Genomic DNA, 24,588 nt, shown 5'->3' with positions numbered 1-24,588 from the left:
TGCTCTTTGCAGCATGGCAAAGGTAACACAAATGACACTAGGCTAGATGATGACTAACAATTAGGCTTTCCAAACTGAATCAAACCCCACTTCTAAAGTCTGTTAAGGTGTCACTCACTCAAATTCACACCTGTTGGAAAAGTTAGTTAAAGGTATTGTGAAATAAAAAGGTAGAATGACCAGGAGGTAAGAAAAAGAAGAAGAGGTTTCAGTAATCACAGAAATATCCATATTCAGCTTCCTGTACAGTTGTGTTACTGCTATCCATATGAGAAAAGACATGTTTTAGAAACACTGAAGAAAGAAAGAATCTTATTTGCACACAGTGGACGTTAGGATTAAAATTTGCTTTCAGACTTGTACGAATACCAGAGAATATTCCTCTCATTAATATTTGCTTTTGTCTAACTTTGATTTAATGAATTACAACATGGTTACTTTTTATGCTGTGCCCAGGATGAAATTTTAAAATATGGATACGTAAAACTGACTTGCATAAAAATAGGAACACAGTAATTATTAAATTAGGTTTCAGCAACAGGAGCATAAATGGAACTTGATATTATTAGAATAACAATTGATACAATGTTAAAAACTACACTGAAACAGATCTTAACTGAGGACATGCAGTACTACCATCAATTGCACAGATTTGCCAGCAGAGGAAAATCATATTTATGGGTGAGCTCTATCAAACAGGTTTTGCTGGATCAGTAATCTGCATATTGCTGGGTATTAATCTGCCCATCAGTTTTAAAGGCTAGAAGTTTTGTATAATATGTTTCTGCAAATAAAATTTCCAAGTAACTGCACCAAACCAAGAGCTGGCTAAATTAAATTTAGCATTAATACCAGAAAACAATCACTGATTGGACAGGACTTTGAGCAACTTGTTCTAGTGGAAGGTGTCCTTGCCCATGGAAGAGGGTTGGAACTGGATGAGCTTTAAGGTCCCTTCCGACCCAGACCATGATAAAAAGAAAAAGGGTTTGAATTAAGAGTAATTCCATCAGCCTTTCCTGGCACCCGTGCAGGCAAGTCATTTGCCTCTGGCTGACAGGTAGTGAATGACAGTCCCATGCTGAACTCGGAAGAGGCTAGAAAGCAGGTTAGGCTGTGACGAACAACATGCTGCTTCTCCTAGCACAACGATCAGATGCTTGAGATATTCAGAATTTCTTGTAAGATCATTTAATGGAAAGCAACAAATGAGCATGGTGTTGTTCAGGGACTAAAATAGATGTAACCTACTAGTATCACTCACTGCGCCCCCCACCTATCTTACACATCACTGCACCAATGCCTGGGACATGAGTTTGCTGGACTCTCCGTTTGTCCAAAGCAGCAGGAGCTGTGGCTCTCGCCCCAGTGGGAAGTCAGTCACTTAACATACTCTTATCTCCTCCTTCTGAAAACTGCAGGTGAGAGCTGTGCTGATCCTGGAGACTTTAGTTCATTTAGGGTTCATGCTATCATGTTTTGTTCTATTCTCTCGATAGTTCATTGGATTTTCACAGCTTGGCTTGAATTCCAAGTCCAAATGAATCTCCAAAATATGAATCAACTTTCAAACCTCCAACTTTTGCAAGGTTTAACCCACACTTGACTGTAATTCTACTTTCCTGGTTTGTTAACTACTGTAAACCTTAAGTTTGTAAGGCTCTAAACATGATTCTCCTCTCACTGCTCATTTTTGTGTTCACCAAAGGGTAGCAGCAGACTAGACCAGTCTGACTCAGATGGCAAGACACCCTTCATGCTTACTCTATTTTGAAATAAATTCTGTATCTTAAACATACTAAGACCTGAAATAAAGCATTTTCCAATTGGACTAGTATGTGAAACATAAATATGGCCCTGTGACTTGGCTGTTGGGAACTTCGTTGAGCCTACTGCAGCTGTAAATTGTTCTTCTCATAGATTTATAATTATTAGATTTATAACAATTTTATTGAAGGTGTTTTTCCCTACTTTTAAGGTTTTTTTCTGGTCTTAATAATTGGTAATTTGTTTTCAGCTTGCTTCTACTGGCTTTTAATTACTTTACAGTACCAATTACTTACTTGCAAATTATTTTCCATTTCTGTAAGGTTGTAAAATAACAATGGCATTATCGACCAGACCAGGAACTTAGGAACTGTAGAGGCTACCTTCAGAACAACAGTATGCTGTAATTCTTCTTCTAAGGCTTAAAAATGCTGAAATATGGACTGTAGGCTTTGCCACACATAAAAATGCACAAAGAAGTTCTTCCAACACAGGAACAATAGATCATATTTATACGTACATTTTCTCCTCTACTTTTTCTGAATGTCTGATTCTATGTTTCTGAAAAGGTAGGGTCATATTGCTCCCTCACAAAGAGAACCGCGGCCAATGGCTCAATGTCCAGCTGGAGACGAGCGGAGTCCTTCAGGGGTTGGTGTTGGGACCAGTCCTGTTCAACATCTTTGTTGGACGCATGGACCAAACCAAGTGGGATTGAGCAAGTTTGCTGATGACACCTAGCTATGTGGTATGGTTGATGTGCTGGAGGGAAGGGATGCCATCCAGAGAGACCTGGATGCATTTGAGAGGTGGGACCATGCAAACCCCATGAAGTTCTACAAAGCAAAGTACAAGGTCCCACACCCGGGTCAGAGCAATCACAGGCACAGCTACAGGTTGGGCAGAGAAGTGATTCTGAGCAGCCCTGCAGAGAAGGAGTTGGGGGTGCTGGTCAATGAGAAAATGAACATCAGCTGACAGTGTAAGCTTGCAGCCCAGAAAGCCAACCGTATCCTGGGCTGCATCAAAAGCAGCAAGACCAGCAGGTCCAAGGAGGTGATCCTGCCCCTCTACTCTGCCCTCGTGAGATCTCACTTGGAGTATAGTGCGCAGTTCTGGTGCCCCCAACATAAAAAGGACATTGAACTGTTGGAACAAGTCCAGAGGAGGGCCACGAGGATGGTCAGGGGACTGGAGCACCTCCCGTATGAAGATAGGCTGAAAAAGTTGGGGCTGTTCAGCCTGAAGAGAAGGCTGCATGGAGACCTCATAGCGGCCTTCCAGTATCTGAGGGGGGCCTACAAGGATGCTGGAGAGAGGGACTCTTCAACACGGACTGCAGTGATAGGAGAAGGGGTAATGAGTTTAAAGTTACATGGGTTAGGGCTAGGTTAGATTTAAGGAAGAAGTTTACTGTGAGAGTGGTGAGGCACTGGCATAGGTTCCCCAAATAAGTGGTAAATGCCCATCCCTGTCAGTGTTCAAGGCCAGGCTGGACAGGGCTTTGGGTGGTGTGGAATGGTGTGAGGTGTCCCTGCCCATGGCAGGGGGGTTGGAACTAGATGATCTTAAGGTCCTTTCCAGTCATAACCATTCTATGATCAATTGCTGAGGCGAGTAGCTTGAGAGAGGATGCCTTCAACACTGGAGCGGGGGGAAGCTCTGTGTTCAGGAGCCTCAACTCAGAGCGGCGAGAGCCACCGGCGGAGCCTCATGTCCTCGACAGGACCTGCCCAGGAGCCGGCAGCTCCGCTGACGCAAGTGGGGACTCACAGTGGGGGGAACCAGGAGGGGCGGCACCAGCCCTGAGTGGGTAAAAACCTGCCCCAGGGAGTGCGAGTGACCAGGAGCGCGGCAAACAGAGCAGGTCTAGGCAGTTTGCGCAGGCAGGCGAGCGGGATGGTGAGCACCCGTTGTATGACCAGGGCCTGCTCTGGGAGCTCTGCTCTGGCTGCCCCGGCGGTGGCCAGGGTCGGCACCCAGACAGAGCCGATGAGAGGGGAGGCTGCAGTGCAGAGCTCGGAGTGTAGAGGGTGCCTGCACTGGTCTGGTGAGGGGAGGGTGCACAATGGGCAGGGCTGCGCTCGGTGCTCCCTGGTGGAGGTCTTCCTGCAGCAGGTGGCTGAGCTGAGGGATGCTATTAATAGGCTGCAAGATGTCAGGGTAGCTGAGAGGAAGCAGGGCTGCTTGCGCCAGGCTCAAACTGTGCAGGGGCCTCAAGCTTCCCCTCCAGCTCATGAAGGAAAGAAGGAGGCCACCAACCCGGGAAGCTGGGAATTAGTGACAAAAAAAAAAAAACAACAAACACCACCACAAGAAGGAGGAAAAGGACAATTAAAAGCAAGGAGCTTCCTCCTAAATCTGTTGTCCCCACACAGAACCGCTTTGCTGTCCCGCAGGAGGCTAACGAGGAAACGCACTTACACCACAAACAGCCGGATTATGCACGGGTTAAGATCTCTACTGGTGCTGCCAAGAAAAAGCAGCGGGTCGTAGTAGTAGGGGACTCTACTTTGAAAGGGACAGAAGCACTCGTCTGTCGGCCTGACCCCATCTCGAGGGAGGTGTGCTGCCTAGCAGGGGCATGGATCAGGGATGTTACAGAGAGGCTGCCTGCTCTAGTAAGTCCCACGGACTATTAGCCACTCCTAGTGATCCATGTGGGTGCTAGGGATATAGACAGTAGTAGACTGGGGACCATAAAGAAAGACTACAGAGCCCTGGGAGAAGTGGTTAGGGGCTCTGGAGCTCAGACAGTCTTTTTGTCAATTCTCCAGGACACAGGGGAGGACCTAAAAAAAGCTAGGAGGATTGGCCAGGTTAATAAATGGTTAAAAGGGTGGTGTCATAGTCAGGGGTTTGGGTGTCTTGAACATGGGACCCAAGTTTGTAGGCCAGGTCTACTGGGGACTGGTGGAGCTGGTCTGATAAAAGAAGGGGAAGAGCAGTTTTGGTAGGAGGCTTGCCAGACTGGTCAAGAAGGCTTTAAACTAGATGTGTTGAGGGAGGGGGGCATCATTCCATCCCAACACACCCAGTCAGTTGCCAACACCTATAATAAATGCTCGGAGCAATGTAGAGATATTCCATTCACTCCAGCCAATGATCTGGCTTCATTTGGAGCTCGGCTCAGATGTCTCTATACAAACGCCCGTAGCAGGGGGAACAAACAAGAGGAATTAGAGATGTGTGCACGTCTGCAGGGGTATGATATAATAGGCATCACAGAAACATGGTGGGATGGCTCCTATGACTGGAGTGTTGGAATGGAAGGTTACGGGCTCTTTAGAAAAGACAGGCCTGGCAGGTGGGGAGGGGGAGTTGCCCTTCATGTTAGGGATAGGCTGGAGAGTATGGAACTCTGTCTGGGGACAGGTGAGCAGTTTACAAGAGAGTTTGTGGGTCAGAGTTAAAGGGAAAACAGTGATGGGTGATATTACTGTGGGGATCTGTTACAGACGGCCTGATCAAGGAGAACCTGCGGACAAAGCACTCTATAGACAGATAGGAAAAGCTTCACGCTCACAAGCCCTTGCTCTCATGGGGGACTTCAACGACCCTGACATCTGTTGGTACGACAGGACTGCACGGCACAAGCAATCCAGGAGGTTCCTTGATTGTGTGGAAGACAACTTCCTTCGGCAAGTAATAGAAGAGCCGACAAGGAGAGGTGCCATGTTAAACATGTTAAACATGTTAACGTGGTTAAACATGTTAACATGTTACACGTGTAACTTTAACATGTTTAACAAGGTACCACCTTGTGCTCACCAACAGGGAAGGGCTCATTGAGAATGTGGTGCCCCAGGGCAGCCTTGGATGCAGCGATCAGGAGATGGTCGAATTTGAGATCCTCAGGACAGTTAGAAGAGTATGCAGCAAGCTCACTGCCCTAGACTTCAAAAGAGCAGACATTGGCCTCTTCAGGAGCCTGCTTAGTAAGGTTCCATGGGATATAGCCCTGGAGGGCAGGGGGGCCCAAGACTCTTGGCTGATATTCAAGGATCACCTGCTACAAGCTCAGGAGTGTTGCATCTCAACTAGAACAAAGTGTAGTAGGAGGGCCAGGAGACCTCCTTGGTTGGATAAAAAGCTGCTGAGGAAAATTCTAAATTAAAAAGAGGCTTATAAAAGGTGGAAGCAAAGACAGGCGTCCTGGGAAGAGTACAGGGATGTTGTCCAGGAAGCTAGGGACCAGGTTAGGAAAGCTAAGGCCCAGTTAGAATTAAAACTTGGCTAGGGATGTTAAGGATAACAGGAAGGGATTCTACAGGTATGTAGGAAACAAAAAACAGACTAGGGACAACATAGGCCCCCTGAGGAAGCTCTTGGGAGAACTGGCTACACAGGATTTGGAGAAGGCTGAGGTTCTGAATGACTTCTTTGCCTCGGTCTTCACTGGCAAAGGCTCTGACTGCACCACGCAGGTCTTAGAAGGCAGACGCAGGGACTGCGAGTATGAAGACCTTGGGCCCACTGTAGGAGAGGATCTGGTTCGAGACCATCTTAAAAACCTGAACGCGCACAAGTCTGTGGGACCTAAGGAAATCCATCCACGGGTCCTGAAGGAGCTGGCAAATGAAGTTCCTAAGCTACTGGCCATCATATTTGAAAAATCATGGCAGTCAGGTGAAGTTCCCGATGACTGGAAAAAGGGGAATATAACCCCCATTTTCAAGAAGGGGAAAATGGAAGACACAGGGAATTACAGACCAGTGAGTCTCACCTCTGTGCCTGGCAAAATCTTGGAGCACATTCTCCTGGAAGCCATGCTAAGGCACATGAAAAACAACAAGGTGCTTGGTGACAGCCAGCATGGCTTCACTGAGGGGAAATCCTGCCTGACCAATTTGGTGGCCTTCTATGACGGGGCAATGGAACTGATGGACAGGGATAGAGCAGTTCATATCACCTACCTGGACTTGTGCAAAGTGTTCGACACTGTCCCACAAAACATCCTTGTCCCTAAATTGGAGAGACATCAATTTGATAGGTGGACCACTCGGTGGATAAAGAACTGGCAGAATAACCACACACAAAGAGTTGTGGTCAATGGCTCAATGTCCAGCTGGAGACCAGTAATGACTGGTGTCCTACAGGGATCGGTGTTGAGAACTGTCTTGTTTAACATCTTTGTCGCTGACATGGGCAGTGGAATTGAGTGTGCCCTCAGCAAGTTTGCCGATGACACCAAGCTGTGTGGTTCGGTTGATACTCTGCAGGGAAGGAATGCCATCCAGAGGGACCTTGACATGCTTGTAAGGTGGGCTGATGCCAACCTGATGAAGTTTAACCACGACAAGTGCAAGGTCCTACACCTGGGTCTGAGCAATCCCAGGCACAGCTACAGGTTGGGCAGAGAAGAGATTCAGAGTGGCCCTGTGGAGAAGGACTTGGGGGTGCTGGTGGATGAGAAGATGAACATGAGCCAGCTTCATTGTGCGCTCGCAGCCCAGAAAGCCAAGCGTATCCTGGGCTGCATCAAAAGAAGCGTGACCAGCAGGTCGAAGGAGGTGATCCTGCCCCTCTACTCTGCTCTTGTGAGACCTCACCTGGAGTATTGTGTGCAGTTCTGGTGTCCTCAACACAAAAAGGATATGGAACTGTTGGAACAAGTCCAGAGGAGGGCCACGAGGATGGTCAGACCTGGAGCACCACCCGTATGAATACAGGCTGAGCAAGTTGGGGCTGTTCAGCCTGGAGAAGAGAAGGCTGCATGGAGATGTCATAGCAGCCTTGCAGTATCTGAAGGGGGCCTATAGGGATGCTGGGAAGGGACTCTTCATCAGGGACTGTAGCGACAGGACAAGGGGTAACGGGTTCAAACTTAAACAGGGGAAGTTTAGTTTGGATATAAGGAGGAAATTCTTTCCTGTTAGCGTGGTGAGGCACTGGAATGGGTTGCCCAGGGAAGCTGTGAATGCTCCATCCCTGGCGGAGTTCAAGTTTTGGACAGAGCCTTGCTGGCATGGTTTAGTGTGAGGTATCCCTGCCCACGGCAAGGGGGCTGGAACTAGATGATCTTAAGGTCCTTTCCAACCCTAACTATTCTATGATTCTATTCTATGATTTTATGATTCTGTGAATATAGGGTTGAGTTTATGCTCTAAGTATTGACACAACGCAAAAGCTGCTATAGCACTGTATGACTTGACTTTTAGTAAGAAGGTGATTAAATGTGTAAAATATGCCTGTTGGGTCCTAAGCACTTACCTGAATATTTTACAACGAGTTTCTGTCAGGTGTCTGAGTATAGATTGTATCCTCTACTGCCTAATCAAAGTAAGATATTGAGAAATTAATTTTCAAAGGGAGACATTGCTGTACAGTACAACTGCAGCAAGATTAAAACGTACCCAAAGGCACACGGCTCATGACTTCACTTTAACATTTAACACTGAGAGATAAGTCTCATTTTCCTACTGTGTTAAAGGCGTAACTACAATTCTGCTCTGTTTAGCCTGATTTTGCACACTTTTGATCTTACATGGGCTGTCTGGACAATGAAGGTCTGCAGCATAAGGGCCAGAGTGTGCTTTTGTTCTTTAAAGACTCAATATGAGAAATGCTAGAGTTTGATTAATATTTCTCACTAGGTCATTGAAATGCCTGGAAAACATTTCACTGTTAACTATGTGTTCTGTTATTTCTATAACTTTCTCCCTCTTTGCGCTATTAAAACAACACACTACACAGAAATGCTAACAAGACAATATTCCCAGAACAGTGTAGCCTCAGCAAACCTCAATGGTTTCAGCAAGAGATTCAAGATGGATTTGCCCAGTGCAAAAGCAGAAATTATGTTCCATCCATGGTTAGCTGAAATAATAGTAAAAAATGTATATAATGTGTCACTCTCACTATTGATATATTTAGCCTGTCTTTCAGCATTTATTTAACATCTTTAATAACGTCTGGTTTTATTCATACAGCATATTCAAAAAAGTACAAATTATTAAGACTGAATAAAATTACATGGATTAAAGTTGTATTTAACATGTAAAAGTTTTCCCTGATGCATTTTCAAAATATGTTTGTAGTATGCTTTTGTTCCAAGATATTTCTGTAATCCATGGGGGTCATAAATCAAGTGTTACCATTAACTTCACATTAAATTGATATATTGCCTTTAGGCAAAGTATTTTTTTCCATTCTTCCTTTTGATTGAGATTTAACCACACATTATTCCCTAAATCAGCAAGGACATTGTATGAATGATTTGTGATATGAATCATATGAATCTACCCTAAATAGATTAGAAACTGAAATTATTTCTCTAAGGGTAATATTTGTGTGTGTATATATATATATATATATGCACATATATATATATATATATATACACACAATATACATACACACACATACCTATAAAATCCCTTTGTTTTTTCCGTGCAAGTCTTGATCTTGTTATCTACATAATGACAAACAGGACTATGTATATTTACTGAATATTTACCCTTTGTAGCCTTGGCAAATGGTTTGAGGATTCTAGCTCTTAATTTTATGATCTTTGAAAAAAAAAACAAACCCAAGAGTTGTATAAAAATTAAAATAAGTTCTTATTTTGGCTGCCTTAAACATGAATTAAAAAACAGTTTCTACTCTCTTGATTAACATTCTGAACTGCTGTTAGGTCTTGATTTCATGGCCAGGCTCTGTTCCCTGACATTCCTTTATACCAGCCCAGTATTTGTGCAGCCATAAAGTTCACCAGATAGAAGAACTGATATGGTTCATTAATTGCCTTTTTCATTTCCTGGGTCAGATTTTGCTGAGACAATGAGGCACATGGGTAAAATGGCAGCAAGAATGAGCAGCTGCAAAAGCAGCAATACAGGTAAAGAAAAGCTGAAGCAGGGCTCCTTCAAGCAGGAACTGGGCTGGTTTATGTGTTTTCAAGGAATTGTTACTCTACAGTGTGATGAAGTGAAAAACAGGGGTAAGGGCTTTCTGTCCCAATTCACTGACAAAAACAGAAAATCTGCTGGAAAATTCCTGGAATTTGAAGGCTTCAAGGCCTATAAGAGCTTATTTATTTAATAAATTGGAAAGAGAGTAATAAGCAACCTGTCTTGATTCAGCTGAAGTTCATAATTTACAGGACTTCTAGAAACCCCTCAGGTTTAGCATGTGCCTTAACAGACTTGCCAGTACATACTGGTAACATGAATGAAAATGGAACAGAAAATCCAATATAAAGAAATGAATTATTTTTGTACCAGTGAATGTGTATCTTCCACTTTTGCACATGGCTATAAATACCCTTACCTACAGGAGTCTGTATTTCTAGAAATTATGAGTAATACTGTAGTTAATCTTTTCCCTAAGGAAAGCTGAAAACCTGAATCAACTGACTAAATACGAAAGGTTGGAAAATATCAATATCAATTTTTGACACTGTGAACTATAGAGCAATTTCAAGAACGCAGAAGAAAACTTTGTATGTTTGGCCAGTTTTTGCAAAATTTTGCTACATTTTTATGTAACATCAGTATTTCAGGTCATAAACTTGTCAGTTTTTCAAAACAACAAAGAATATGCTTGAAACCACACTTCATATTGATTATTCACAAAATTAGTCAAACTGATATTTTAAGCTGTAAAGAAAGTTCTCCTAAATCTCACTCAATGAGATCTTAACAGTAATCAGTACTTTAGGAAACTTAAGTCCATATTGATTCCTGTCAAGTGTTTAACAATGGCTCACTATAAGCTTTAAGCCACAACTTGCTGCTAACTAGAGGTGCATAAAAAATCTCATGCTTTCAAACCTAATTTCCCCAGCAGGTAACCTGGAAATGAGGTATAGTTGTAATGGGATCATGTTTACCATTTAACAACAGTCCAGTGCTTAAGAGATTCATTTTTAATGGGCACTTTTATGTGCTGAATTCACAAGAAAGACTGTTACCATGTTTATTAACTTGAGAAAATGGTTGTGTTCTGATTCCTATTCATATTTTTAAAACATAGACTTCACAGAAGACAAATTTTAGCTAGAAGTAAAGTTTTCCCATGAAAACATAGCTTTTAACTGTTTCATAACTTGTGGTGGGTTTTTTTGTTGATTTTTTTTTTCCTGGGCACTTTTTATGACCTCATCCTGTGATGTTTCTTTTGGATAGCATTTTTCTAAACCTAAGAATGAAGGCTTTCTGAACCCTGAACCCTCCTAAACCAGGGCTGGCAAGACTTGGATGTGAGGAAGACAGAGATACCCAAGACTCACTGAAGACAATGACCATCAAACAGAAGAGTTCAAACGACAAGTACCTGAAGCCAAAAAGTCATAAAATCACAAAATGGTTTGGGTTGAAAGGGACCTTAAAGCTCATCCAGTTCCAACACCCTGCCATGGGCAGTGACACCTTCCACTAGACCAAGTTGCTCCAAGCCCCATCCAACCTGGCCTTGAGCACTGCCAAGGATGGGGCAGCCACAGCTTCTCTGGGCAACCTGTGCCAGGCCCTCACCACCCTCACATGGAAGAACATCTGCCTAAGATCTCATCTCAGTCTCCCCTCTCCCAGTTTAAAGCCACTCCCCATTGTCCTGCTACTAAATGCCCTGTCAAAAGTCCCTCTCCAGCTTTTTTGTCAGCCTCTTGAAGTCCTGGAAGGCTGTTAAAAGTCGCAGCGATTGCCTTGAAAACACAATTTAAAGTGAAATACAGAAGACACCAAAAAAAGCAGTATAGTCTCTTAAAAAAAACCCAAACTGTGAGACTAGTTATTTCTCCTGTGCTAAAAATCATTAAAGTTGCAGGTGTCCTGTATTCTTGGGAACAATTTCAAAAGAAATCTCTAAAATCACAGCGCATTGGGATGCTTCACAATGACACCATCTAGCCTGGGAGTATAAGGCTGCACGTAAGCAGAAGTCTTGAAAGTCTCTTTAAGCCTAGATCCGTCAGATTGCTAGCTAACTTTTAAGTAAAAATGACACTGAAAGAAGAGGTGTTTTCATTTAAATAAAAAAATGCCACTTTGAGTTCCACAGAGAGGAAGGCAGAAGGCGACCCAAGTGCAGTACAAACACATTACAGAACTAAAGCATCAAGCACAGGAAACAAATGAAAATACTGTGAAGGTGCACTGCTTATCAGGATTTCTGACATGCTAGACAAACTAAATTGGTGCATTTGCTCTGAAAGCAGTCCTCCTACATATGGGCTTGTTGAATATACAGAAAAGGAGGTGAAGGGGCCATAGAATATGTAAAAATATTTACAGTGATTAATCCGATCTGTAGCTTTAAAGAAAGAGCGTAAGAAAATTTGCCATATGCTTTAATGGCAGCAACTCTTGGCAATCAGCAAAATACAGCTCAGAAATGCACACTGGTGAAATTATAAAGTGTCCACTGCATAGCACCATCTTCTAGATAAAGAAACAACCAAACAAATAGCCATCAAAAATTACCTGTGGGACTACTCAGAAATTACTGCAATTCACAATCCAAGTTGCTCATGGGAGATTTAACAATACAGATTTGTATTGAATAATGCAAACAGCCTGACACTGAGGTAAGTGGCTCCCTGGTGCCTGGAGGAGAATTTTGTGATCCAGAAAGTAAAAACTTCAACCCCAGGAGAATCTGTGTTGGAAGCAATACTTATTTATAGAGACTCCAGCACTAAGGAAAGCTGTAACGGGGGTAATCATCACTGATGGCTTGAATTCAGCACAGAAGCAAGAAATGGGCTCAGAGAGTGCAATAACAGAAGGAGCTGCAACTGCATCAAGGAAATGCAAGGGCCTTAAGAAAACTTGAAAGTAATATGAAAATAATACAACTTAGGGTTTGCTTTCAGAGGTTGGAAAAGGTGCTCTCTTTCCATTATGTATTTCCTAAACATCTGCTGACAAACTCTGTAAATACCAGATGCTCAGTGAAGTATCTTTTAACAGATCGATAAGCTTATTCCATAACAACTGAGCGCTTGGGCTCCAGATTGCTCTGACTTTCCTCAACCTGTTCTTTCCAGCAGTGAGAAGCAGCTGGTTTACGTATCATTTATGCCTGAACAGCTAAAGATAGCAGCAGGTAATACGAAAGAAAGAAGGTTTAATTAAAGCATTTCCAAAAGAGAACTAAGAGGTCAGGCCAGTGCTTCAAAATGAGAAGGGTATGTAAATAAAACACAAGGAAAGCCCAAAGAAGCAGAAGCATTGTTAGGATGTGAAGCACATTGGCTGGCTAAGGAAATCACCTCCGTGTCTGCTGACAATTTTACATCATGGCTGAGACCTTACAAAGCATTTCCATACCTCATCCATGCCAGCGGGACATTCAGAAGATGGTCAAGGTGGTACAAATACAGTTCCAAGCCCATTAAGCATTTTAGTGCTATTTTGGTAGTCAGTTCTAGAAGAGCCTTTCCCCTTTACTTCAGCTGCTCTAGTTATTAGCAGAGGGTTTTGGGACTAGTCAGGAGGATTTTGGGTGGGTGTCCCACGAGGCTTGCAGGACCTGGGTGTAATACAAATCACACCTGGGAAGTACTACACATGAGACAAAATTTAAGGGAATTACTTAGGATATTAACTATGGTGGAACTAAAAAGAGAGAGAAAACTTAGATGGAGCATTAAGAAAAAAAAAGGCTGACGTAAACTACTTCCATCTGGTAAGTAACACAAAAAGTCATTATTACAAAGTACAGGTATTTGGGATATACCAAACTAGATATACTGTTAGAAAATACATCCTGCAAAAGCTTAATTGGCAGAAGAACGGACTGCATGGTGTATTTTTGCCTTTTTTTTATTCCTGATCTAGAAGATTTCATATGTTCTGTGATGCGGATTAGCAATCTTTGAGTTTTGCGAGGTAATTCTGAGATAGCAATCAGTAATTTACATAATTAGCATAACAGTAATTATATGATTACTGTAAATATGTGTAAAACTAATGGTGTAATTAGAATGTGTAATTACTACTTGTAATTACATAATTAGGTTATGATGAAATAACTAAAACTCTCATGAAAATAAGAAGATACTTACAAGCCCAGCTATAGAATCTGGTATAGTGCAGAATTACGCCGGTATATAAAAAGAAAATTTATTATTTTAATGCTCACTGTGTTGAAGTTAGCTCAAAAGTAAACGACTGCTAAAAGTTTGTGAACTGTGCCATAGTACTAGAGAATTTATTGACTTTACTTAACAGGGGTAGTTCAATGATTACAGGCAGTAATCAGACACACATTATTGCCACCCATAATTATTTATTATTTAACAATTAATCTTCATATGCTTGAATTCATATGCCTGAATGAGTATAAAAACCAGAACAAAAGTATTCAAATATCCACTTCGTGTAGCATTTTCTAATTATTTAAGCAATATATTACTTTCCTCCTCCTGTCTTCAAAGCATAGGTGTCTATATTTGCATTGCTACCCAGAGCAAGTACAGAATAGAAGCTTTTTACCACTGCACTCCAGTGCCATATTGCCATGTCCCCCTCATTTGCCACACTACAGAATCCCAGACTGGTTTGGGTTTGAAGGGACCTTCAAGCTCATCCAGTTCCAACCCCTGCCATGGGCAGGGGCACCTTCCACTAGACCAGGTTACTCCAAGCCCTGTCCAACCTGCACTTGAACACTGCCAGGGATGGGGCAGCCACAGTTTCTCTGGGCAACCTGTGCCAGGGCCTCAGCACCCCCACAGGGAAGAACTAAGAGCTCATCTCAATCTCCCCTCTGTCAGGTTAAAGCCGTTCCCCTTGTCCTGTCCCTACAGGCCCTTCTCTAAGGGGCAGCTGCTCTAAGGTCTCCCTCGAGCCTTCCCTTCTTCAGGCTGAACAAGCCCAGCTATCTCCGACTGTACACACTTTGCAGCTGACAAATGGATAGTCACTGCAAAGCTAACTCATTTTTGTAAAGTTTTAAACTCACTGTCCTTGATCTCTACACCAAAACAATTTGATTGTGTTACAGAGCCTGATCACATTTATAAAAATTCCTTAACACTCAACAGAATTATCCTTTCAAATAACTTAGTGTTCTTCTCTAGTTTATGGAGCCCTGGGTCACAGCTGTCAGTATTAATCTACAGAAGCACCTCCAGAAAGACCATGTCTACATGATTGGCTTACCAGTGTAAATCTCCAAAGTCTGACCCAGAAACACAGACTGTAGGTATCATAGTTTGCAATTCAGTAATGCTTTCCTGACACAAGCAGAATTCTTTCACTATTTCAATATACTGGAAATATCTATTTTATCTTTTATATATATAGGTATGAAAAATATATGTATACATATATATGTATTTGTGTGTATGAATTTATATATATATAAAAACATATATACACACACATAAAATAAAATCCAATATAATACATAATATATGCAACTTCACACACAGAGATTATTTTCATATACAGTTGTATATATATGTCTATAAAATGGAAAGAAATATGAAGTAACATTCCATTCTGAACCAGAATGTGCAATGATTACTTTAAGTAATAGCTTTGACTACCCCATTTCTAGCTAAACAGGAAATTGGTTTTATGTGATCTATAATATGAGCAATGTTCATGACGTAGACAAAAAAACAGAAGGGATGAACTCTGAAGAAATGGATGAGAATCCTGGTAGAATTTCAAATGGCAATTTAATTGCATGTTATGAGGAAATACATCAAGTAATCCACCAGCAACTTTTACAGAATAATAGATGTTCACGTTTTACAACTTATTTCAGGCTGCCATATAGGCTGTAAAATTTCTCTAAGCAAATATTAAACTTTTACGTCTCTCTATAAATATATACACATTATGTTGGATGCTCAAATCTTTTGCTTGTTGCATACATAAATCTAGTAATTTACCGAGGCTACTTCAAAAAAATCCCATTCTGTCATTTGTAGCCATTGGTCCATATTGTTTTCTTCTGCATTCTATCCCATGCACTCACAATGTGAACACAAAAAAAGAATATTCTTCAGCTTTGCCATGGTTTCATTTATTTAGTATTTAACTTGCAACATTCTTTAACTTTTTTTTCTCCTACACATAGCAGATCTTCTTAGAACCAGAAATTCCCATTCTTGAATGTGGGAGACTCCAGTATTTCAGATACTATTACATACTATTTTGAATGTAGTATCTAATATTACAAATGCTAATACACAAATACTTTCTTTTTTCTTCTTAAGGCACAATATCATATACTGTAACATATCTTGGGACTTTTATTAGCTTTTTATATTTTTCTTACTATATTTTATTATTATATTTTATTGTTATATATTAAATAAATAGACATTCATTATATATTAAACGTATAATTATATTATAGAATTTATAAGTATTGCAGACTTTATTATTTTATTTTTATATTTTTATTATATTAGCTTCTCCCACAAGACTATTATACTTCAGCATCCTTTGTTTAAAACACACAGGGTTTCTTCTCTGATGCACTGCAAATATATCTGCCTCCAGCATCTGTTATTAAGTGCTAACGCATACCGCACTTCATACCACAGCAGTTTATTCTATTTTTGCTATTTTGGTCTTCAAGATTGCCTAGTCTTTCATAAATGAAGAACTCCTTCATTAGCAACAACTTCAGAAATCAGACCTTTGTAATGCATTTGCAAGCCACATTATTGGTAAAATCATAGCAGACTGTTCCCAGGGCAGACCCTGGATGGACTCCACTAACGAATTCTCCAAACCAGTGGTCCTACTTTCAGAGGCTAGAAGTGTATCCCCTGAAAGTTGTTTGAGAAAGTAACATCTATTTTTGCCCTGCTCTTACATTTGTTGATATCTGTGAATAATTACTTTTTAAGGCAGGATACTCGGGCAGATGAATCCCTACCCTGAATTGTTTATTGTATTTTTCTACTTTACACTATTTACTCCTTCTTGTTTGACTCTTAGATAATAATTTTGCATTCTGCAAATTTTTTCATCATATCAGATGTTTTGCATGACAGATTTGGTCTCTTAAATTTCCTCCACCTTGAATAAAATGGCTATTTTGAGCATTACGTATTTGCAGACTAGACAAGTATCTCCATAGGATACTATAGTTGTTTCTGCAAAACAAGTATTTATTTTATTAAAAAAAAATATATAAATATATATGCATATAAACATGCAGTACTTACTCTGTTGGCAGTTTCTCCCCATAAATTCACCTGGACATTCACAGGAATAGTTGGCAACGAGATCTGTACAAATTCCACCATTCTTGCAAGGTTCAGCTTCACATTCATTTATATCTGCAAAAAACACACAAGATATTGCTAGAATTAGCAAAGAGAAATTGTAAAAGCAATAACCACGTTTTTAAAGCACTAAACTACAATGCAGTTATTTAACTGACAATAGAAGCAAACATGCTCTGTAAACCGTGTGATTAAACAGAGCATTCTTTAGGAAAAAACAGCAATCTCATAAATGTAGATAGTGAACAGCATTTAAAGTTTTGATCAGGGATTTCCACAGTAGTGCCTAGAGAACATCAGGGCCACAAGTCACTATTTGGCCTTAAAGAAACAAATGCAAGTAGTTCTTACAAAGTACCCATCAAGTGATCCTTGTGATTTCAACAAATGTGGCTACTTCTTTATCAACAGATGCCAGTTAAGAATGTCTCTCAGTTCATCTTAATTCATTGAACATCTAACTGACAAGATTGTTTAACTGTCTAAAAAACTTCCTTTCTATGCAGGCAAACTGAAACTAATAGCTTGATCCTGAAGACTGCAAATTTTATTAAATTCAGAAGACAGAAAAGGTGGTTAATTTCATTTGCGTTCCCCTTTTCAGGTACTCTTATTTCAAATGCCACAAGAATAACACTCCCAAGCATTTTTCAGCATGATAACTCATAAGATCAGATTCTTTTTCTCAAATGCAATGTAGTATTTTTCAGTCATCTTAAATAGGCAGGTGAATGATAATGATATCTCCTGATTAAAATTTTCTGTTTCTGCATTTATGTTTACTCTGTATGGAGTAGAAACATAATATGGATTGTATGCATCATTCTCAAAGGGCTGCATCAATGCACACAGTTAAATATTCAAAAAATAGTAGCCCACACTAGCTTCATTAAGAACTGAAGTCCTGTTGCATTAGACGCTGTAAACAGCAAATGGAAAAGTAGTCATTAGCTTGTACTACAATTTTTCTTCACTCAGTTTTGCTTAAGTGCATATTCATTCTGGATACTGCTCCTGATAAAGCACATGTGCATAGCACAGAAGTAATTTCAAATGAGAAGACAGAGAGGAACTAATTGCATTCATGAGTAGGCAAAATGTCCTATGAATTGAAGTAATACTCCTCACTTTTCTGCTGAATCTGCTTCTGTCCCCAAAATGCCAACCTGCTTTGCGCTGTCATATACAGTTTAAAGGAAATGCTTCATAAATGTCTAAACCTGATGCAATAAGGCTGGTGCAGAAGAAGCAGAATTCAACTGCCAACAAAGCTGCTTTATTTCTGGTAGTTGAATATGTAATTTCTGTACTTTTAATTTGGATTTTCACATCTACTAGGAATCTATGTACAAAAATCAAGTGTTTTAATACACGACTTGCCTAGATGTGATTGATTTTGTGATGTCTCCAGGGAAGTCTGCACCTCCAAGACATCTCTGCAGATCTGAAGAGCTGCGTAGCTTTTAAACTACATGTGCAATGCATATGAGGTATGTTGAAAACTGGTTGATGGCTGGGCCCAGAAGAGGATGATCAGTGGTATGAAGTCTAGTGGAGGCCACTATCAGTGTATCACCGGAGCCAATACTGCTCCGACCGTGTTCAACATTCTTCAATAATGATCTGGATAGTGGAGCAGTATACATCCTCAGCAAGTTTGCTGCTGACAGAAAACTGGGAGGAGTAGCTGACATGGCAGAGGGTTGTGCTGCCACCCAGAGGGACCTCAGCAGGCTGGAGAAATGGGCTGAACAGAAACCTCATGAAGTTCAACAAGGTGAAGTGCAAAGTCCTCCTTCTGGGGAGGAACACTAGCAGGCACCCATACACTGGAGAAGGCTGCCCAGCAGAAAAGCAGCTTGGCAGACAAGGGCCTGGGGGTCCTCGAGGACAGCAAGTTGACCATGAGACAGCAATGCATCCTCATGGTGAAGAAGACCAACAATCTCCTGGGCTGCATTAGGCAGAGCATTGCCATCAGGTCGAGGGATTTTCATCCTTCCCCTCTGCTCAGCACTGGCAAGGCTGCACTGAGAGTATTGCATCCATTTCTAGGGTCTCCAGTATGAGAGAGACCAGGACATCCTGGAGACAGTTCATTAAAAGGCCACTTGGATAATTAAGAGGCTGGAGCACCTTGCCTATGAAGAAAGCCTGAGAGAGCTGGCACTGTTCAACTTAAAGAGGAGGGCTAGGAGGGAACTCAGCAATGTACATGACTACCTGATGGGATGATGCGAGAAGATGGAGTCAGGCTATGTTCAGTGGTGGCTAGTGACAGGAAAAGAAGCAGTTGGAACAAACTGAAATACGGAACGTTCTGTCGCAACATCAGACAACACTTTTTCACTGTGAGGTTTACTGTTTCTTCTTGAGCAGTGGTGTAGGTTGCCCAGGATGTCTGCTGAGTTTCCAACCTTGCAGATACTCAAATACCATTTGAGTACTGTCCTGGGCAATCAGCTCTAGGTGGCCCTGCTTGAGCAGGAGGGGATTGGACCAGATATCCTCCAGAAGTCCCTTTTACCCTCAAGCCTCCTATGATTGTGATAATCTTACCACTGATGTGAACAGAAACGCACAGATAGATCTTCAGCTAAATGTGGAAGCTGAAGATCAGTTCTCTTCAGCTGGTGATCTCTTCAGAACTGAAGAGAATTTCAGTTCTCTGAAGCAGAAAAAAATTAGATTTTTATACCGAAATTAGTTATGGTTACTGATCTTTGAGCTTCTTTTTAATCCTTCATGTCGTACTGTTTGTTGCCTATAATGAAACTGTATACTGGACAAATAAAAATTCACAGGTTTAGCTGAATTTCTGCCTATTAAAGAAAAAGAAGTAATAGCTTAGTGTACAAGAAATAAAACCTGCTCAGGGAAATGACCAAAGAACAGGCCTGCTCAATTCTAAGTTAAATTCTTTATATGTATTTATAAAATTTAACAAGATTCTTCAGCTCCTTATTTGCCTTTTTAAGCAAAGCCCATTAACCTTACATTTTCACTAGGTTATTCATTATTTTTATACAGGCTAACACATTTGTGGGGAAAAAATACCAAGGTCACTGTGATCTAAAAAGCATTAAGTGAATATACGAACTATCTCTTACTTGGTGAAATAAAGGTAGTAATTTATCCTCCTAAAAGCTTTTCTGTATAAAGCTATTTTCTCAATGTATTTTTTCTAATTTGTCATTCCTATAGAAATATGTAGGAAAAAATGCACAGGTTTCCAGAATATTTCATGTTCTCTATGCGATGATGTAGAAAACAGACCGAACCTTAAGTACCAGACACCTTTAACGCAATCCTCATATTCTGTCCCTTTGGAGCAATTATCTACGATCATTGCAGAAAAGATGTAAGTTCTTTATTATTATCTTTGTAACTTGGATCCTACAGTGATTTTTTTCCAGTAATTTGAGAACCTTTAGTCCCAGCAGTTCAAACAAACATGTCATATTTGATGAATGAGGAAATAGTAGCTAATTGTGGCATCATATTTGATACTAGAACAGATATTTAGTTGGAAAGATAATGAACTGAAATTATTTAATTGAATAATGAACAGAATTATTTACTTTATTATTCATTATTTAATTTGATTGAATGTGCAGATGTAGAATATTTAATTAAAAGTAGTTCCTTCAAATTTTATTCAAATTCCTAGACGTGCCAATTATGATACTAAACTTTACACCAGCTGGTGTGTTTCTTTCTTCTCAAGCACATATATTCCCTTTTAAACTTTGTTGTATCATCACAATTAGAAATAACTTGAAATAGAACTTTTAAATTACAGTTTCTGGAGTAGCTGCTCCTAAAGACAATAAAGAACCCTAAAGAAAAGCCCTTCGTATGTTGTCAGATACAAATTCTTCACTGACTATGCAATCAACCTACTTACGTGGGAAGAATGTGCTTTTAAAGTAAATAAACTAATACAAAGTAAAATCACTGAAGGTTACTCATGATTTTTCAGGTAAACTTATGTTTTGTGCCAGGTCAGATTTTGAAGTGTAATTCACATTAACATTATTATGCATTGCAGTGGCTAAAATGCAGGTATCTGCACTAACAGAGAATTCAGAGTTACCCACAGAGGAACCTAGTAAGACTTAGATACTAAGTGAAATTTACTTCTGAAGAGTTTGAAGTGTCAGACACCTTCTAAACAGTGTTCAGATTGGCTAAAACACCCCAAATCCATATAAAATCTCCCAAGCCCTGAAAACCCAATCCTGTCTATGTCCATGTCCCAGTATTTCTCTGCTGAAGATGGATTATTAAATGAATACTGATTCAGGAACAAGGAAACGCTGACCATTTTCCGAAAATACTAATGAATCCTTGAATACTAATAGCTTGAAAGTCTAAGACAGTTGATTAATAAAGAAAGGGTATGTGAAGGTTTCTTTTTATGCTGAAGATGATTAAATTTACATTTCCTGCCTCCTAAAATCAAAACAGAACTATAAAGCTATTAAGCACACTTTTGTTTAAAGCACAGTCATTGTGCACCCTGGAACAAAAGTATGCTGTCAGAAACTGGGCAAGTAAAAGAGAACTTTGCAATATTACATAGTGAGTTGGAGAATCCACCATGAGGGCTTTTTCCTTCTTTGTTGAATGATATCTATTTTAAAATCCTTCGTATGTAACAAACACGAATGAGAACTAGTAATGCCCTTGCAAATACAATATAATCAAATATACATAATTCTCATTTTGGACTTTACCTAAATAGAGTCACATCTGTTTTCCTGAAAAATCACCCCAGATTAAATGGATATACAAATTATTTAACTGTTTTAACAAAAACCTTAGCTTCCAGTAATTTGAGTTCTTCAGCAAGCTACTTGTTGTAAGCCTGACTTTCTGTGATGGACTCATAAGCTCAATCAGTTGCTTTTGCCAATGCAGCTTGTGTTTTGGCTGCAAATGCACACCATTATCTTGTTCCTATTCCCTGTTTACTTGTTCATTACGTAGCTCAAATTCATGGTTCCTGCCACCTGAACCCTTGTTTCTGATTCAGAACTATCTTTTGCATTACAGGCTTCCTGAAGTTCCCTCCTGCTGACAAGCACATTCTTTCCTTATCCTTTGATTTCATACACATTTTGGCTTCCTGATTACACTTGGTCTGCTCACCTCATCTCAACTCTAAGTCATGTTTTTAACCAGTCTTCTGTCTTGATGGAATAGCTGGCCTACAGGTTCAAGTGTCCATTATAGAAGACTGCTTGGCCTTTATTAGGAGCATTGATTAGACAGAATCCTGTTACGCCTTACTAATATTGCTAATGTGTTGGGTTTTTTTTCTCCCTAACAAAGTTAATTCAGTATATAGAAAACAGACAGGAGCAGAAGATCAATTGGTTATAACCTATCCATCATAGTGGGCTTCCATGAAGACCCACAGCTATACACTGGATAAAGATCAAGTTCCAGTTTTATAAACATGACACCCCTCTGCCCCCCAACTTTATTTTTATTTTTTAAGAAAACCAGAAAACTTAGGAACTTTCCTACCCAATTCTACTTCAGAATAAAAGTTGCTGATAACTAACAACATGTTCTAACACCTTTATATTTGGAAATCGGTAAGGTAAAGTGGAGAAACATGTAGCATGGAATATTTATCTTTCAGCTGGACCTTAAATCTAGGATTTTCTTGAAGTTGTTTAATAGGTTTTGATAGATTTTTAACTGCATTCTCCATATTTTTTCCCTTTATTTTATATTGATCCTGAGAGATTAAATTATATGAATAAGTACTGTAACAGTAATACCACAATGTATGATTTTGCTTGCAAAAGTTTGAAATATCCTGTTATTGTTTAAACATAAGCTTTCACATATTCACTTTCCATTATTACTTTCCTAACAAATACCATTAAAATCAGATTATGTACTCTTTTTGTTATTATAGATTTGTACTAATTTGCTCAAGTACCATATTTTTTAATGAGACATTAAATGGTAAAGCTCCACTGAAAAGAATAAAATTATACCAGTTTTATTTGGTAAAGAATCTGACTCAACAGAATCAATTGAATTTAATATGGTTATTGGAACACTGACCTACTCAGTTAAATGATAAAACTTGAAGGATTACAGCAATTAAAATTTAGAAGCACACCTCTCCTTTAAGAGTAGGAGACTGGTAAAACATTGGGTGGAAAAAAAAGAGTCATTAAACTGTTCTTTCTCATATTCCCATGTTTTAGTAAAACAAATCTAAATTGTAAATGTCTCCTAGATGAGGACAAAGTAACTTCCACTTATAACATATAAAACATATATAACATATATATAACATATATAACATATAAACTTCCACTTATAAAACATATAAAAGTTTGCAAGCACAGGTAGATCACCTTCAATTTTTGGTTAAAAAATACAAAAGAGATAAGTAACTATAGGTTAATTGTAGGTTTAAGAAAGTTTCATACCTGTTTCTGAATCAGATTTTGGCTGTAGTTAATGTGAACAAAAAATAAGCTGTAACTTCAGCTATAACTATCCCTTTATTTAACCAGGACTATGCAAATACAAGCACTAATACATTACTGGCAAAACCCTGGTGTGAAACATCTTAAAAGAACTAGAGCAAATTCCCGTGAAGTATGGGAATTTATTATATATTATTATGAAATCTCAACTGGATATATTCAATGCATGTTGAGCACAGGACAGACATCTGTTAAAATTCAGTGATTTGATTGCTTTTTTCAAAGTTAGTTTCCTGAAAACAGAAAATGCATTAGCATTTTCTGTGTTCAGAATGCTGTGCCAAATAACCTGCAGGAAACTTCAACTACAATGTCATATTGAAGTGAATCACTGTTTAGATATCCTTATTATCTGATCTTCAAAGAGAGCAGAAATCAGCTTCACAGTTCAGATGAAAAAGCACAAGCTTCTTGCTCCCCACCCTTAGAGGTTAAACGTTATATCAACCCTACTGTCATTATTCTAGATAAAGTTTTCCTTCTCTGTAAGTATTTGGTACAACACACTGTGGTAAATCTCCTCCAGAATTATCTATCACAGAGCTGCCTATTACAGTTTTTCCTTAACCATTCAGCACAAATATTTCAGATAGCATAATTTTTTTTAAGAAGAGAGTAAGCCAGGTAGAGAGTTACTAAATTTGAGTTCTGAACTCAGGAGGCATTCTAAAGGAATAAATAAAGTAAATACAAATAATGTCTAGACATAAGTCAGAATTTTTGGTTTGATTATGCAAGAATGTTTGAGATACCCTTGTAACCAGCAATATACATTAGTGTATTTAAGTAAAAGTAAATTATGATAAACCTGTTTTTGATAAACTTTTTTTATGACTAATTTCTTTTCTCACCAGTTCATTTATAATCTTTACTACATATAATTTACACCTCTGTTCACAGTAATGCTGTTATACTATCAGTGAATAAGTTGTAGCATCTATCTGTAGAATAACATTTTAAAATAGATTTGATATCTAAAGCAATTTCCTATCATTCTTCATGTTCTACAATGGCATTTCCCCAGTGCAACCCTCACTCAAACAAAAATTTCCCAATTCAATTTAAAGTTCTTGAGTCAGTTATGTATATATTCCTATATTA

At 39.5% G+C, this 24,588-nt stretch overlaps 1 protein-coding gene across 2 annotated transcripts in view; it reads right to left on the bottom strand.

Annotated features, from left to right (window-relative positions):
- EDIL3 (EGF like repeats and discoidin domains 3) overlaps positions 1–24,588 on the bottom strand; it is a 250,095-nt gene that overhangs the window by 94,742 nt on the left and 130,765 nt on the right. For both annotated transcript variants that reach the window (XM_065663106.1, XM_065663107.1), the window contains one exon: positions 16,907–17,020. In XM_065663106.1, the coding sequence (XP_065519178.1) occupies positions 16,907–17,020 (114 nt within the window). The remainder of the gene's footprint in view (positions 1–16,906; positions 17,021–24,588) is intronic.

This window comes from Lathamus discolor, chromosome Z (assembly GCF_037157495.1).
Source record: "Lathamus discolor isolate bLatDis1 chromosome Z, bLatDis1.hap1, whole genome shotgun sequence".
In the NCBI taxonomy this organism is placed as follows: Eukaryota; Metazoa; Chordata; class Aves; order Psittaciformes; family Psittacidae; genus Lathamus; species Lathamus discolor.
This window is presented reverse-complemented; position numbering and strand designations above follow the sequence as displayed.